The following is a 17,221-nucleotide window of genomic DNA, read 5'->3' as shown; positions in this document are numbered from 1 at the left end:
TCTGGTGCTGCTGCAGCTGTTATTGTCATATCGTCGCTGGTTTTCACAGCAACCGTACGAGGAAGATACTGTTTTTCTCCCCGGTCCTTATTTTTTCAAGTGGATCCTTATGACAATTTTCAAACATGCCACAAACTAGAGAGAATGGTAAAATGAACCCCTAGGGACCCAGCATGGGGTTTTAACAATTGTCAACTCACAATTGAAACTCAATCTTGTTTCATCTATACCCCCAATATCTTTTGTTGTAGTGTGCTGGAGTATTTGAATCAAACCCCAAACATCGTACTATTCCTCTTGTTAGATGTGGAAATTGAGACCCAGGACTTTCAGAAAGGCTGTCAGTGGTAGAGCAGGGACATTTCTCACACTCAGGTGTGTCCTTGTCTGGCTCCCTAGATCGGTATAGAGAAATGACAGAGACACACTCAGGAAGGTGCTGACTTGCATTTTCTCTCCAACCGCGGGTCACACACAGGCACCCGTACAGATGTGCCCGCCGGAGGAGGAACCTGGCTGGCCACAAGCATGGACCCTTCCCCACACACCCACCTCTCACCCTTCCCACCTCTCCATCCCATCCCCTGCTCACTGTGGAGGATCCACACACACTCATAAAGGGCCTACTATGTGCTTGGCATGAAAGAATAAACCTCCAACTGCCATTTTCTCTTTTTTGCGCCCCCCAACAACATTCTGAAAAGAATTATTTTAGCAAAAGCAGCGTCTAACGACCGTAACTGCCTTCACTCCCAGGTTCAGAAGGAAATGGATTCTAATTAATTTGGGTCATATGGAACTCTTTTCAAGGATATTAAAATTCTTCATATTTGTCCACTCTACATAATTATCTCATGGATTCTCAAAACAGCCCTGGGCAGAAATGGGGTGGGTTTTGAGCTCCAGTGTCTCTGCTAAGGAAACTGAGGCTTGGGTTACTTGCCCAAGGCCTCAGAGCTAGCATTTGATGGCATTGAGACTAGCTCTGGGCTGTCTGACACATCCTTCCTTCCTCAGCTTTAGCTCATGGAAATTTTTAACCACCCTTTAGGATTAGACAAAAACAAAATAATGCAAACCCCCTTGCCCCCAGTTTATATACTTCCTCTTTATCTCATTGTTAAAATGCATCTGCACTCCAGTCTCTCTCCCTTCAAATGGTAACAATGACTACCGCAGCCAGATCCTGAGGCCTCCCAGGCGGTGAGGTGCAGGAAGCAGCCTCCCACGCAACGGCCCCACCCCCACCCCAGACCCTCTCCCCTCTGGCAATATTCAGAACACAGCCCTGCTGCTCCGCCCCCAGATCCTCCTTCCCTCAGCGATAGCTCGCTACAAACTATTCAAACTTATCTTTGCATCCTCCCCTTCCCACCAACTCAGACAATCAACATCAACTTGGACTCCTCCGTGTCTACAGTCCCAGGGACATTGTTGGTCTCTGTGGAAATGTTTGTTGAATGAATAAATAAAAGTTTATTCACACTAAGGTGTAAATGTGAAAGGACAGTTACGTATTTTAATGTGTTAACTCTCCCAGGGGCGTTTATAATAGCCTTTTAATATATGGCGCCATTTACGACTTATTCTTAATATTCATTATTTTGCGGAGTCAAAGGTTACTGGGAGGCTGACTTGGGCCGCGGGGGCGGACGGGCAAAACATTTTGAGCCCTGGCGGTGAAACAGGTCTGGACCCCTGGGAACCTGCAGGGATTGGCGACGAGCACCAAGAGAGCCAGCTCCGGTGCCCTCCCTGTACCTGGGGGGCGGCTGGAAGACGGGGCGCGGCACAGGGAGCTCGCCCCCTGCTGGACAAAGACGCGGATGGTCCAGCTCCCGACTCTCTGAGCCCCTCGGCCCGGAAACCGGCCCCCCCTGCCGGCCTCGCCGCCTCACTGCACCCCGGGCCCCGCAGCCGCAACCTCGCCCGGGCCGGCCGTGGTGTGCGCACCCGGGGAGCGCCGGCTGCACGGGGTACGCGCGTGGGTGCAGGCCCCGGGTCGCCGCTGCGCGCTGCGCCCAGCTTCGCTCCGCCGGGGCCTTGGACACCAAACCCAGCACGGCCCTGCCGGGCAGGGGCGAGGGGCTGCAAGGAGTGGACGCCCCAAAGCGGGGGCGGGCTGGCGCCGGGTCCCCTGCACCCCACGACGTTTCTCCGTGTCCCCCCGCCGGCTCCGCTGGCCCGGTGCCCCCCCACCCCAGCCTAGCGGCGCAGCGCAGCACGGCCACTCCCGCTCCGTCCTTGGAGGGTGTGGAAGGGTGGGTTTGGGGCCGGGGGCGGGTCTGGGGGCGGACCCGGAGGCGGGGCTGTCTCTGCGGCAGGGCCCTGTTCGGCTCCCCCCCCGGTCTCTCTCTGTCTCTCCTCCTCCCTCCTCCTGCTCCGGGCGGAGCCCGGCATGGGGGGGCCGGCGCCCGGCAGGCCAGGTACGGTGATGTAGAAATTGGGGAGGCTTGGTGCGGGGAGGTGGGATGGGGGGACAAGGGGTAGGGAGGATTGGCGGGGCGAGAGACGGAGAAACCCAGGGTAGCAGGACAAGGGGAAGGGGAGGGGTGCCCGGGAACCTGGGGCCTTTGGATGGAGAGAGGGATGAAGCCGGCCAGGTTTGGAACAAACAGGGAAGGGAGAGGACGGCAGTGAGGAGGGGCGCCTGGAAGGAGAGGTGAGGCAGAAGGCGCAAAGGAGAGTGTGTTTGGGGGAAGGGAAACCAGGGCAGGTATGGAGGCCGCAGCTTAGAAGGTAGCTATGAGGCCAGACTGGAGACCCCCGGGTGGGATGGAGGGGCGGGGACTGCGAGAGGGAAGCCGGGAGCCTCCCAGATCCCGGAGGAGGAAGGTGATTTGGGCCCTCAGGGAGGGAGGCGGAGACCATCGCTGAGGGGCCAGGGTGCAGGAATAGGGGTGGACGGAAGCCCAGGCCCAGGCGAAGGACTGGTGAGGGGGTCGGCAGGGAATGGAGAGACATGGATGGGTGGTCTTGTAGCTGCCCAACTCAGAATGTCCCCACCCTTTCTCCAGCATCCCCGCCCTGCCCTCATGACACCCCCCAGCCTCAGGCCCCAAGAGGGGGTGGGGAGTCTGACTGTCTCCCCCTTCCCCAGCGGGGTGCAGTGTAGGCAAGTAGGCCCCGGCGTAACTCCTTGTCTATAGGTACGTCCAGTTCGGTGCAGCCGATTTGTGTGTGTCTGGAGGTCTGTGTGTGCTGTGGGTGTGTCGGGGTGTTTATGTCTGTGTGTCTGGCTGTTCCTAGGTTGTGTTTACCTATGCCAATCAGTGTGTCTGCTCCTCTGTTGGTAGATATGGGTCTGTGGCCTGGAGGTTTGTGGGTCTGAATGTGTGTTTGTGTGACTGCAGGGTTGCTGTAGGTTGGTGGGGCCTGTCTGTGTGGTGGATCAGGATGTATTTACAGGATGGGATTCTGTGTCAGTCTGATCTCTCCAGAGTGTGTATCTGTGGCTCTGAACACCTTTGTCAGGGTGTGTGACTCTGGATACACGTCCGTCTGTGTCTGTACGTGTGTGGGTCCTGGAGGCGGTGTTGGGTTTTCTGTGCCTCCATCTGTTTTCCTCTCTCTGAGGACCCGAGTCACATCTCTGCTCCTTTCTCTCTCTTTCTCATTCATTCCTGGCCCCGACCACCCCACATCTTTCTTTTTTTTCCTTTCCATTCCCCCTCACCAAGTGGATCCGGGACCCAGGGAGGGTCGCCCCCCGGGCCTGGTGGCGCTGAGCAGGAACCCCCAGCACCCGCCTCCTGCCCCACGACATGAACCTCCTCTACCGAAAAACCAAGCTGGAGTGGAGGCAGCACAAGGAAGAGGAGGCCAAGAGGAGGTAAGGCCGCAGTCCCAGATTGCCCCCTCGCCTGTCCCACCTCTGCTTCCCTCGTGGTGGGGCCACATCCCTCTGCCCTTCCTGACTCCAACAGCCTGGTCATCAGTCTGATCTCAGAGCCCGTGCTCAGTACAGAATTGCTGGAATTGCACACGCCCTGTCCCTGCCCTGCTCCTGGCTCCTGGCTCCAGCCCCTGCCCTGGCCTCTCAGGGGGCTTCCAGCCCAGGGACACCCTGTTGGCTCTTCCCCATCCCCAGAGGCCCAAGACACTCCTTCCTGACTCACCTCTGGCCTGTGATGTCCTCTTTTCTGTCAGTGTGGGCCTGGCTCCTGGTTCCCATGTCACCTGACCTTGGAAGGGGCAGGCCCTGCTGCCCTCATGGTCCAGGAATGGGTCATTTGAGGGGCACCAGAGACGACCCATTTGGCCCCCTCCCCGTGACGGGGTTGTGTGTGTGTGGTGGGGGACGGGCAGGCTGGCCCTGCAGAGGAGCCAGGGCTGGGAACCAACACCCCACACACACACGGCTCGCCCCCTCTCCTTGCCCTCCCGGGGACCTGGCACCTGGCCTCTTCCGTCTTGCTCCCTTCTCTTATTCATTCCCATCGACGGCACAGCCGCTCGGAGCCTGAGTCAGAGCCATCTCCCTGCTCCCTTCTCCCTCCTCAAAACTGTGGAGTTTAATTCTTGTTGTTAATTAGATTAATCAGAGCTATCACTGCAGTGATCTCTCCCTAATGAAGGGTTAGTAGACAGGGCCTTAATGAGAGCCCACCCCACAGCAGCTCTCCCCTCTTCCCTGCCAGCCGCGCCCCCCCTTCACTCACACAGAAGCTCAGAGACAGTGAAAGGGAATGGGGGGTGAGCCTGGGAGGGTGACAGAGAGAGGACAGCACCGAGGGAGAGGGAGAGAGAGGGAAAGAAAGAAAGAGAGAGAGGCAGGGAGGAAGAAGGATCAGCCGGGGGAGGCTGTTCTGAGGATGCGGCGGTACAGCCCGGGTCTGGGGAAGGAGGCGGTGTGGGAGTGGAGGCCGCAGCAGCCAGACACGAAGGGAGGCCAGAGGCCAGGTGTGGGCCAGCGTGAGAGTGAGAGGGAGCAGAGCTAGGTGGCAGGAGCATGTGCCAGGCGGGGCTGCGCTGCCTGGGTTTGCATCTCTATATACGAAGTTGTCCACACGTGTGTGTGCACCCGAGATGCCCAGGCTGGGGTCGGCCAGCTCCAGGAATGCTCCCTTGCACACAGGCTCCCCCCTTCTCTCATCCCTGCCCTCCATATCCTTGCCTTTTTCAAAGCCTAGAAATTCAGTCCGAAGCTTCTACTTTAGTGCTTTGGACCCTCAGGCTCCCCCCGTCTCCACCCCGGCCCCCCTCCTCCTACCTGGGAGGCCACAGGGTTGCAAACCCCTCTTGGGGTACGGGAGCGGGGGGCCCAGGCCTGAGGCCCGACCTCTGCTCCATCTGGGCTTTCTCTCCCCAGCTCCAGTAAGGAGGGGGCTCCCGCAGGCTCCGCGGGGCCCGGGGCCGGCCCAGGGCCGGGGGTCCGCGTGCGGGACGTCGCCTCGCTGCGCCGCTCGCTTAGGATGGGCTTCATGACGATGCCCGCCTCCCAAGAGCACACCCCCCACCCCTGCCGCAGCGCCATGGCCCCACGCTCCCTCTCCTGCCACTCGGTGGGCAGCATGGACAGCGTGGGGGGCGGGCCTGGGGGGGGCGGGGGGGGCCTCACAGAGGACGGCAGCACCCGAAGACCCCCGGCCAAGCCCCGGAGACACCCCAGCACCAAGCTCAGCATGGCAGGGCCAGGGTCAGAGACGCCCCCCAGCAAGAAAGCAGGTGAGACACCAGCACCCCTGCCCAGAAGGAGCCGGGAGCTGGGAGGATCCATTCCAGGCCAGGGGAGGCCTGCCGGGAGGGTTCATTCAGGGAAGAACCAAGGAAGTGGAAGGTTCCATTCTCAGAAGGAGTGGGGGGGTTCCTTTTTGGAAGGGCCTGAGATGAACCATTCAAGGGCAGGGGAAGCTCCTTGAAAAGTTCATTCTTGGGAAAGGGGTGGCCTTGGGGGGCCTTGAGGGTCGGGGAGAATTGGTGGGAGCTGCAGATTCTGGGGCGTTCATTAGAAGGACGGGAGGCAGACCGGTAGGAAAAGAATCCACTGGGGCTGTAAGTTGAGAGACGTGGGGAAAATGAAGAGGCAGAAATGTCCTTGCCGGTGAGTCAAGAGGTCACAGTGGGTCTCCCCATTTCCTTCCCCGACTTAGAGCCCGGTTTCTTTTTCTCCTTCCCACTCCTGCGCAGGCTCACAGAAGCCAACCCCTGAGGGCCGCGAGTCCAGCCGGAAGGTTCCTCCACAGAAGCCCAGGCGAAGTCCCAACACCCAGCTCTCTGTCTCCTTTGATGAGTCCTGTCCCCCAGTCGCCTCTCCTCGAGGGGGGAACCCGCCCCTTCAGCGCCTCAGTAGGGGGTCCTGTGTAGCTGGGGACCCTGAGGTGGGTGCCCAGGAAGAAGAGCCGGTGTACATCGAGATGGTGGGGGATGTCTTCAGGGGAGGAGGGCGGAGTGGAGGGGGACTGACTGGGCCCCCTCTTGGGGGTGCGGGGGGGCCGACCCCAACGGCTGGCGCTGACTCGGACTCAGAAGAGAGCGAGGCCATATACGAGGAGATGAAGTACCCGCTGCCCGAGGAGGCCGGGGAAGGCCGCGCCAACGGGGCCCCTCCGTTGACGGCAAGCTCCACACCGCACCAGCCTCACGCCCTTCAGCTCCACACCCAGCGCCGTCCAGCTTCAGCCCTCCCGAGCCGGAGGGAGGGGACGCCCACCAAGACCACTCCTTGTGAAATCCCCCCGCCCTTCCCCAACCTCCTCCAGCACCGTCCTCCACTCCTGGCCTTCCCCCAGGCCAAGCCTGCTTCCCGAGCCCCTGGCGATGGGGTCTCGAGGCTACCGGTCCTCTGCCACTCCAAGGAGCCAGCCGGCTCCACCCCAGCTCCCCAAGTGCCTGCCCGGGAGCGGGAGACGCCTCCCCCACCGCCTCCGCCTCCCGCTGCCAACCTGCTGCTGCTGGGACCCTCGGGCCGAGCCCGGAGCCACTCGACACCGTTGCCGCCCCAGGGCTCTGGCCAGCCCCGGGGGGAGAGGGAGCTCCCCAATTCCCACAGCATGATCTGCCCCAAGGTGGCAGGGGTGCCGGCAGCCCCTCCTGCCCCGGCTGCCTTGCTCCCCGGCCCCCCCAAGGACAAGGCCGTGTCTTACACCATGGTGTACTCAGCAGTCAAGGTGACCACGCACTCCGTCCTGCCCACCGGTCCGCCCCTGGGTGCTGGGGAGCCAAAGACGGAGAAGGAGATCTCGGTCCTCCACGGGATGCTGTGCACCCGCTCGAGGCCCCCCGTGCCTGGGAAGTCCAGCCCCCATGGCGGGGCTATGGGCGCAGCAGCTGGGGTTCTCCACCACCGCGCCTGCCTGGCCTCCCCACACAGCCTTCCGGACCCAACTGCCGGCCCCCTGACCCCCCTCTGGACCTACCCAGCTGCGGCAGCTGGGCTCAAGAGACCCCCTGCCTATGAGAGCCTCAAGGCTGGGGGGGTGCTGAATAAGGGCTGTGGAATGGGGGCTCCATCCCCCGTGGTCAAGATCCAGCTGCAGGAGCAAGGGACCGACGGGGGGGCCTTTGCCAGCCTCTCCTGTGCCCACGTCATCGCCAGCGCGGGGACACCAGAGGAGGAAGAAGAGGAGATGGGCGCCTCAACGTTTGGGGCAGGCTGGGCTCTGCAGAGGAAGGTCCTGTATGGCGGGAGGAAGGCGAGAGAGCTGGACAGTGAGTGAGGAGGGGGTGACGGGGAGGGGGACCGGGGATGTCCGTGATGATTTGGGGGAGGTGTTGAAGGGCATACTTGGAAGCCACAGCCCATTGTCCTGAACTGGGAACTTTTCTGGGAGACCAGAGGGATGGGGGCATGGAGCATACTGAAGGGATGGGGTCCCCGTGTGTGCTCTGGAGAGGCAGGAAGACCTGGGATGGGGACGGGGTAGAATCTGGTCTCCTCTTCTTGCCCTGTCCCGCTCTACTCCCTGCCCCTCCCTTCTCTGGGCTGCAGGGGTGTGTGTTTGTGAGTGTGCGCGCACTAGGAGCTAAACACAGCTGCCTCCCAGCCGTTACCATGGCAACCCATCCAGACAGGAGGGAGAGGAGAGGGAGGCCCCTACCGTTGCTTGGCAACGCAATGCTCTGCCAGGCTTACTCTCAGAGATGAGCTTAGTTCACATGCAGCCCTTCCCCCAATGCCCCCCTTCTCACTTCCCGGCTTTGGGAATTCTCCCCCTCCTAGGGAACAGCCCCCCTGGTCTCTGTTTCAGAGGGTGTTTATTCTGGCACTGTCTGGGGCTGGAGGGGCTCTGAAGTTAAACTGGGGTAGGGGAGACCCCTCTGAATAGGGAAAAGGGTTTGGCAGCAGTAAATATCTATGATTCTCAGCCCAGGGGTGGTGCCAAGACTGGCGTCCCTCCTTGTGTGTATGTCGGGGGAGTGTGAAGCAGGGCCCCTCCCTTCCCAGCTGTGACCTGCAACGGGGCAAGTTACTTCTCCTGGTCCACCCAGGCTGCGGTGTGTGTAGCCAGGGGGACAGCAAGACCCTTCCCATTGTACAGTCTCAGAGCTCTCCTTGTCACCCAGCAGAGGTCGAGGACAGTGTCCGGGCCTGGAATGGCAGTGCCGAGGGTCCAAGCAAGCTGGAGCATGAGGACAGAGGCTCTATGGCATCAGGGATCCCAGTGAGGAGCCAGGGTGCAGAGGGCCTGCTGGCCAGGATGCACCACGGAGGGGACCGAGGAGGAAGCCGCACCGCGCTGCCCATACCCTGCCAGACCTTCCCTGCCTGCCACCGCAACGGAGGTGACTCACTCTGCCCTCGTACACCAGCACACAGATGGGCGGGCTGGGGGGAATCTCCCAGGGTCCTCATCCTGGGCCCTACATCCTAATACCACGTCTCCAACCCCTTTCCTCCTCTAATGAGGCTGGGGGGGGGGGGCGCAGCCTGGCAGGGGCTGTCCTCAGGGAACTGGGGGAGGGGAACCTGGAGGCCCCTTCCCTTCTCACCCCTCAATCTTCTGCCTCAGACTTCACGGGAGGCTACCGCCTGGGGCGCTCCGCCTCCACCTCAGGAGTCCGGCAGGCCGCGCTCCACACCCCTCGGCCCTGCAGCCAGCCCAGGGATGCCCCGAGCCAGGTGAGGAGGGAGACAGGGTTGGGCATTTTATTTGTGAAGGAACAGGTAGGCAAGAAGGCCCGGGTTAGGGAAGAAAGGCAAGACTTCAGGCTGGGGCCTGCCACAGACTAACGGGGACGGCTGGAGAGCGAGGGGCTGGGGGAGATCCTGGGTAGCCAGCCAGGGCCGCCACTGGCCGACGTGCGCCTTTGTGCGTTGCGTTTAGAAAGAGACATCCCCTCTGGGTGGAAAAATGCATCCTGCTGGGAAGACGGCTTTGAAAAGGCGCCCCTTCCTGGGGTGAGACACGCCCCGCCTGGCACCAGGGCGCAGGGAGAGAGGACAGAGGCCTTGGGGGCAAGAGAGGACTTGTTTCTGGGCGACGCATTGGCCTCGGCGCTCGGCGGTGGGGACAGGGCCGGGTGACTCTGAGGTCCTTGACCCCCTTATTCCTCCCTCCCCCCAACCCCGTCGGGGCTGGCGGCGGGAGGAAGGGGCACAGACCCAGCCTGCGCTGCCGCTGCCGCTGCCACTACCGCTGCCGCTGCCGCCCCAGGCCGCCCGCGAGCGCGACGGCAAGCTGCTGGAAGTGATCGAGCGCAAGCGCTGCGTGTGCAAGGAGATCAAGGCGCGCCACCGGCCCGACCGCGGCCTCTGCAAGCAGGAGAGCATGCCCATCCTCCCCAGCTGGCGGCGCGGGCCTGAGCCCCGCAAGTCCGGCACCCCGCCCTGCCGCCGGCAGCACACCGTCCTCTGGGACACTGCCATCTGAGGAGGCCGGGGCGCCGGGACCGGGGAGCGGGGCGGGGGAGACCGGCCTCGAAAGAGGGACGCTTGAAGGACCAGGTGAGAGCGAGCTGGGGAGAACCCCTGCCCTCCACCCTAACCCCCGAGACGGGGAGTCGGCCGGGCCCATCGGGTTGGGGGCGCCAAGCAGCACCCCCAGAAACTTGGGGGAGGGTTGGCTTGAGGTTGGGAGTGAGGCCCTCTGCCGCTCTTGGCACTGAGCCAAGCAGACCCCTCCTCTTGAGAGGGCCAAGGCCAAGCCCAGGTCAGCATGGGGGAGGAGGGAAGGGTCAGGGAGGAAGAAGGGGGGGCGGGTCAGCGAGGGACAGGGACCCGAGAGTGAGAGGTAGAGGGGCTCTTTTAGAGAGTGGGGAGTGGGGGAGGTGCTGTTTATTTTGTTATTTATTTCGGGCTGGGGGGCAATTCTTGGCCCTTCTGACCTACTCCTGAACAGGGAGTGGGGAATCGCAGGCAAGTAATGGGAACCAAGCTGGCACTCTCCCCAACGCCTAAAGGCCCCACCATCCACGCCCGCCAAAGCTAGGGACAGGTCTGGAGTGGGGAGTGGAGCAGGAGAAGGGAGGGGCTCCGGGGAGCCCAGGGGCCAGAGGGCTCATTTACAGTATTTACAAGTTGCCAGTATTTGGTAGTGAGCTTGGCCTGCTCTGAAACAGGCATCTTACTTAGCTCCGGGGTGAGGGTCTGGCACCTGGGATGGGGGGGATGATGGGGAAGGAGGGAAATTTTCGCGGGTGGGGGGCGGGCAGGGTATTTATTTAAATTAAAAAGCAAAAAAACAAAAAACCCAGAAGAGATGTCAGGAACTTTTTTTTAATTCCTTTCTTTTCAGAATAATATATTAAAAGACTAACGATCCTAGAACTGGCTTCTTATGTTTCAGTGCGCTCCGCCTTTCTTATACCTGTCCCGTTTTCACTCTTGCCCCTGGTTGGTGGGAGCCGGAGGTTGTGCAGGGCGGGTTACTATGGCACGTGAGAGGGAGAGGTGGAGTTGGAGGAAAGTCTTTGGGAACGCCACCGTGCAGTGACTCAGCAAACCCTAATTGAGCATCTGATGTGTGCGTGACCGTGCGCCGATGCAGAAGGAACGTTCCGACTGAAGCCTGTCCTCAAGCAGCTTGTAGTCTATTCAGGGAGGTGAGATACCTGAGCCAACACCAGGCAGTGCTCCAGGAGTAGGAGAGGGAGAGAGCTGGACTCCTCCGGCACAGTGAGCCTAAAAGTACAGGTAAGGTTTGGATGAGCAGGGGGAAGGTCCCAAGCTCGTGTCATGATTATCTGCTGTGGTGGGATGGGCACAGCAACTGTGTTTAAATAATGCGGAGGGCAGTGAGTCAACCGTGATGAAGCTGGTGCAGAAGGAGGGGCCTCAAAGCAAGAGGCTGGTCCTCAAGAAGGAATCCAGGGAGGAGGATAAAAAGAGTGTCTGGGAGAATGGAGGGCAAAGGGACAGTTTGCAAGATGCAGCTGAAAGAAAACACCCTCCGATGGGGATGAAGGAGCCGAAGGGGGCATCCACGAAGCCCAAGTTTGGCGCTCAGGTGACTAAGGAAATGACCAGCCTGACAAAGCATGGAAAGTGGGGCTGAGAGGGACTTTGAGGGAAGAATGTTGACTCTGAAGCAATGGTGAATATTCAGGTTTGTTACCAGCTAGACCAGAGATTCAAAAATGCAATGGATGATACCAGAGATGTCTTTTAGTGGTATGAAGAACATTTTTTAAAAGCTTTAATAGTTTTGTATTTATATTCATGCATATTAGAGAAATTATAATCAGCACATCAGAATACTACTTGTTATTTCACGGCAATTATTGCACAAGATAAGGCTAAATTTATTTTTAATGAATTGGTTTAAAGAAAAACAGTAAGCAAATAAATAATAGTACAGGTGGAATACAGAATATGAAAAATTATGACAGTGGTATGAGAATTTTTGAAATGTAGGAAATACCAAGTTAGAGATAAAACGATGATGGTTTGGGAGAGCCAACAAGACTGTGGATGTTAGGAGTCATCAACGTAAAGATGGTACTCAAGGCCTCCATAGAGAGGGTGTGGACAGAGATGAGAGTTAAGAACAAGGAATAGCTTTTAAATTATTTATGTTTTTTTTAAATTTCATTATATATATATATATCTAGTGAAATGATCACTCTGATAAGTTTAGTTGACGTCCATCACCACAAATAATTACAATTTTTTTTTCTTGTGATGAGAACTTTTAAGATGTACTCTCTTAGCAACTTTCAAACATAGACTATACTATTGTTAATTATAGTTACCATGCTGTACATGCCCTCCCCAGGACTTACTTATCTTATAACTGGAAGTTTGTACCTTTTGACCACCTTCACCCATTTTTCCCCACCTCCCACCCCCCACCTCTGGCAACCAATCTCTCTGTATCTATGAGTTTGGTTTTCTTTCTTTTTTTCTTTCAGATTCTACATATAAATGAGATCATACAGTATTTGCCTTTCTCTGTCTGACTTATTTCACTTAGCATCATGCCTTCAAGGTCCATCCATGTTGTCGAAAATGGCAGGATTTCCAATAGCTTTTTAATAATTAGTTAGGAAATTAATGGAAGGAAATATCTCATTTGTAAGAGCAACAAGAATCATAAAATATCTAAGAGTACTTAAACAAGAAAAGTATAGGGCTTCGATTAATCAATAAAACTAAAGTACTTTGAGTAACTCAACCAAGGAAGACTTGAATAAGCAGAGTAATAACTAGTTCTTAGATAAGACCATAATGTAAAAGATGTAAGTCTTCCCTAAATCAGTAAATTCAATGAAGTCTCTAAATCTCAAAAGGATAATTTGGGAAACTTGACAAAACAATTCAAAAGTTTATCCAGAATGATAATGAGAAAAACCAGAACATTCTGAAACAGATGAGTAAGGGGGGGACCTGGCCTATCAAATATTGAAAGCACAGTGAGCTGGGATTGGCACAGGAATGGCACAATCTATCAGAACAGAGTCCAGAAATAGCAGCAAATGCACATGGGAATTTAGCATGTACATGATAAAGGTGGCACTTGAATAGTGGGGAAAAGATTATTTGATAATTGTTTCTTGAACAATTAGCTAGTCAAGGGAGAGTGTGGGAAGCTGGATTTCTATTTCATTCATTACACCGAAAGATTTAAATGTAAAAACAAAATATTAAAAGGGAGAAGTGGGTGAACATTCTTATAACCTTGGGAGGGAGGAGGCCCTTCTAAAATGATATGAAAACCAGTAACATGTAAACCAACTATACTCCAATAAAAATTAGAAAAAAAAAACAGTAACAAATAAACCAAAAGGCATTTAAGTTTGATCTTATTCACAGCTAAAACTTCTATATGGCAAAGTCAAACTAGAAACATTAAACTAGGAAACTATTTCTAACACATATTAAAAAGATTGAAGCAATATATAAGAAAGATTTGTGAGTTGATAAGAAAAAGAAAAAACAACCCCAGCAAATGCGAACAAAGGACATGAACAGACAATTCACCAAAGAAAGAGAAATTACCAACAAACGTACGTGTTCAACCTTAACAATAAGTAATGCAAAATAAAACCATAATAAAACACTTTTCACCCATCAAACAAAACTGAAAAAAATTCGTAACATCAGTCTGGCAAGTATGTGCAGAAGACAGGCATTCATTGTGTAAATGTAAATTAATACAGTCTCTCTGGAGGTCGGTTTAAAAATATTTATGAAAATCTTAAATGTGCATGGTTTTGACTCAGAAATTCCATTTCCAGGAATTTATCCTACGGAAATAGTTACACAGGTGTGCAAAGCTAAATGCACAAGGGTGCTAATTGCAGCATTGTTTGAAATAATGAAAAATTGGAAACAACCCCAAAGTTCATCAGTATGGCACTGACTAAATAATTACGGTAACAATGGAAAACTAAAACTGTTAAATAGAATGCAGGAAATATAGATGTTTTAAACACAAGAATCAGTTCCCAATAAATTAATAAGTGAATAAAGCAATGTGCAGAAAAGTACATACAGAGAAAGCCCATTTTTAGAAAAATTATTTATTCATAAACGTTTATGTAGGTCTGGAAGGAAATACACCAAATAGTTGATGGTGATGATTTTGAGGTCTGAGAAGAGAGGGGACTTAAGTTTACTTTTAAAAAATAGTAAAATTTATATTGCTTGAAATTTTATGTGTATGTCTTCATTCTGAAATCAGAAAATAGATATTATTTTCTAAAATAGAAAAATAAGCAGTGCTCAGTGACAAGAAGCAGAGGCAGGCCCGAGGTGTCAGGGACTGTGGAGCTGGCGTGTGTGGGTTCAAGTCCCAGATCTGCACTAACAGCTAAGTTTCTCACTTTCCTTATCTATAAAATGGGAATGATTAGAGGGTTGTTGAGGAGATTGAATAAGATAGCACAGTGCCTCCTTTGAGGCTGAAGAGAGATGGGTAGGGATAGAGACCAAGATGGGGGAGATGAGAAAGAGACCAGAACCTCAGCAAGGCTGGAGTGAGAGGCAGGAGTGGACAGAGTCAGGGTAGGAGGGGCTCAGGCAAAGGCAGGCAGCTGAGGCTGCCATGAGTCAGAGGTACACAGCTCTTCTGCTAGGTGTACAAGATCAAAGGCCTGAGAAGAGTTAGAAGTTGAAAGAACAGGGTGTGCTGGAATTATAAACCTCACATAGCATCTGGAAGGATGAGCATCCCCTGGGAAGTCAGCCTGGACACAGCCCCGCCTGCCTGACACCTGGTAAAACTCACCTGGGACTCCACATCCTTTCCTGGGGTCACCAAGGCACTTCCAACGCTGACTTTCTACTTTTTGAAACCCCAGCAAAGCAGGGAACTCTAGGGCAGCACAGCCAGAGGTGAGAGGGCCCTGGAACATTCAAGTCAAGAGGGAGACAGGAGCTGGGTTGGGGAAACCTTTCCTGGGGAGGGAATGCTTTTCGAACCAAAGGGGAGAGAAAAAAAAGACCTCAGAAATAACACCTGCCTTATCTTTCATGGCCCATTTTACCCATTGAGATCATGTTTCAGCTCTGATGAGAGATTTCTATCAAAGATTACTAGGATCACATCAAAAAGACTCAGGAGCAAATCTGAAGAGGCTCCCAATGGCCAAAGGATGGGATAATTGGAGCATCAGGAAGGGTAAGAACTGCAGTGGACTGAGTTAAATTCATGAGTTCATAATGACTGAAAAATTGCTCGCCTTTGGAGGATGCCAGAGAATCACTTCATTATTTTGAAAACTCGTAAGTAAAGGGAAAAATCAAGCATCTATCTGCCTTTATCAGATCACTGATGAAGGGAAGTTTTTCTTTATAGAACTCTTCCAGCTAATGAACAAAGATAGAATTTTAGAATTGGAGCATCACCCTGAAGGAATGGCTCCAGGTATTGAGTTTCAGCAGCAGCTAACATCACATATCACATTACAAGGGACAACTAGACATTCTATGCCTCCTGATGGAAGAATGCACCACCACCTATGAAGTGTTCTTGCCCCCTAAAAATCGAACCTAGAAATATGATCAAGCCTCTAGATGCCACTACCAATTACAGGAAATACAGAGGCAAGGAGAACACATTGAACACCAGCAAAATTGGGACTGTGGGAAACACCTCGGGGCAAACCACCTGGATTCCTCCACAAATATATCACCAGGGAAAATGAAGAGAGCAACAACCCATAGATTAAAAGAGACTGCAGGGCTTCCCTGTTGGCGCAGTGGTTGAGAGTCTGCCTGCCAATGCAGGGGACACGGGTTCGAGCTCTGGTCTGGGAGGATCCCACATGCCGCGGAGCGACTAGGCCCGTGAGCCACAACTACTGAGCCTGCACGTCTGGAGCGTGTGCTCCGCAACAAGAGAGGCCACGACAGTGAGAGGCCCGCGCACCGTGATGAAGAGTGGCCCCCGCTTGCCGCAACTAGAGAAAGCCCTCGCACAGAAACTAAGACCCAACACAGCCATAAATAAATTAATTAATTAATTAATTTAAAAAAAAAAAGAGAGACTGCAAAAGACATATCATCCACTGTGATTTATGGACCTTATTTAGATCCTGATTCAACCAAATGAACTTAAACTGACTTCTTACATTTATGAGACAATTGGGATTATGGCTACTGGCTGGATATTTGATGATATTGAGGAATTATTATTAATTTTTTAGGCATGATAATATATTGTGGTTGTGTATTTTTGAGTCCTTAAAGAGATAGTACTGAAATATTAATGGGAGAAATTATGTGAGGTCTGGGATTCGCTTCAGAATAAAAAGGAAAGGGAGAAAGGGCATTGGGTTGGGAGGGGAGGGGGGATGAAACAAGAATGGCCATGAGTTGATCATTGTTGAGGCTGGTAGAATGTTTTGTCTGCGCTTGGGTCTGTTTGAAATTTTCCACAATAAAAAAGGTTGTTGTTTTTTTAAAAGTCAGTGTGATGAGTCAAAAATTTTCCTCCTTCAAAAAAAAATGAGGGTTGGGATCAAACAATCTACGAAGCCCCTCCCAGACCACACTCCCTCTCTAATTAAAAATAACCTTTTATTTTTCCAAAGCAATATATATGCATTGTAGAAAGTCATCAAATATTGAAAAGAAAAAAATAAACACCATATTTCCACCACCCAGAGGTTACCATTTCACAGTTTGCTGTATAACATTACAGGACTTTTCCTATGCATATATATGTTTTTTAACAAAATGAGATTATCTTGCACATGCTGTTTTGAAAGCCGCTATTCTTCGTTAATGGTCTCCACTTCCCCATGTCAATAGATTTTCCTTTTTTGTTTTTTAAATAAATTTATTTATTTATTTTTGGCTGCGTTGGGTCTTTGTTGCTGTGCGCAGGCTTTCTCTAGCTGCAGTGAGCGGGGGCTACTCTTTGTTGCAGTGCGAGGGCTTCTCATTGAGGTGGCTTCTCTTTGTTGAGGAGCACGGGCTCTAGGCATGTGGGCTTCAGTAGTTGTGGTGCACGGGCTCAGTAGTCGTGGCATGTGGGCTCAGTAGTTGGGGCGTGCAGGCTTAGTTGCTCCGTGGCTTGTGGGATCTTCCCGGGCCTGGGCTCAAACCCGTGTCCCCTGCACTGGCAGGCGGATTCTTAACCACTGCGCCACCAGGGAAGTCCCAATAGATTTTCATTTTATCTAATATCCAGGCTGTATATACATTTCCCTAATTGTGCCCCAAAGTGTCCCGGTGTCTTAATCAGCATGGGCTGCCATAACAAAATACCGTAGAGTGGGTGGCTTAAACAACAGACATTCATTTCTCACAGTTTTGGAGGCTGGGAAGTCCAAGATCAAGATGCCGGCCAATTCCGTTCCTGGTGAGAGGCCTCTTCCTGGTTTGCAGCCAGCC

At 53.7% G+C, this 17,221-nt stretch overlaps 1 protein-coding gene across 3 annotated transcripts; it reads left to right on the top strand.

Moving 5' to 3' along the window:
• The first annotated feature begins 2,306 nt into the window (after positions 1 to 2,306).
• NYAP1 (neuronal tyrosine phosphorylated phosphoinositide-3-kinase adaptor 1) lies at positions 2,307 to 15,835 on the top strand. Of its 3 annotated transcripts, none has more exons than XM_082361284.1 (7): positions 2,307 to 2,426; positions 3,681 to 3,832; positions 5,312 to 5,667; positions 6,130 to 7,650; positions 8,509 to 8,724; positions 8,952 to 9,061; positions 9,531 to 15,835. In XM_082361284.1, exons 2-7 carry the CDS (start codon positions 3,765 to 3,767, stop codon positions 9,810 to 9,812), a joined length of 2,553 nt encoding a protein of 850 aa, XP_082217410.1. In that variant the 5' UTR covers positions 2,307 to 2,426; positions 3,681 to 3,764; the 3' UTR covers positions 9,813 to 15,835. The 3 variants fall into 3 exon arrangements, with proteins under 3 accessions (XP_082217410.1, XP_082217411.1, XP_082217412.1); XM_082361285.1 differs by having other exon boundaries at positions 8,506 to 8,724; positions 9,543 to 15,835; XM_082361286.1 differs by having other exon boundaries at positions 2,309 to 2,426; positions 9,543 to 15,835.
• Positions 15,836 to 17,221: the final 1,386 nt, after the last annotated feature.

The sequence above is a fragment of the Balaenoptera borealis genome, assembly GCF_965194805.1.
Source record: "Balaenoptera borealis genome assembly, chromosome: 16".
NCBI lineage: Eukaryota > Metazoa > Chordata > Mammalia > Artiodactyla > Balaenopteridae > Balaenoptera > Balaenoptera borealis.
Note: the sequence above shows the minus strand (reverse complement) of the source record. Positions and strands in the feature narration are given on the sequence as shown.

Excerpts from the sequence above, each read along its gene's own strand:
- NYAP1 (XM_082361284.1), top strand. The coding sequence starts at position 3,765 with ATGAACCTCCTCTACCGAAAAACCAAGCTGGAGTGGAGGCAGCACAAG. Across the intron at positions 5,668-6,129 it reads GCCCCCCAGCAAGAAAGCAG|GCTCACAGAAGCCAACCCCT; the intron begins GTGAGACACCAG and ends ACTCCTGCGCAG. Across the intron at positions 8,725-8,951 it reads TGCCTGCCACCGCAACGGAG|ACTTCACGGGAGGCTACCGC; the intron begins GTGACTCACTCT and ends CTTCTGCCTCAG.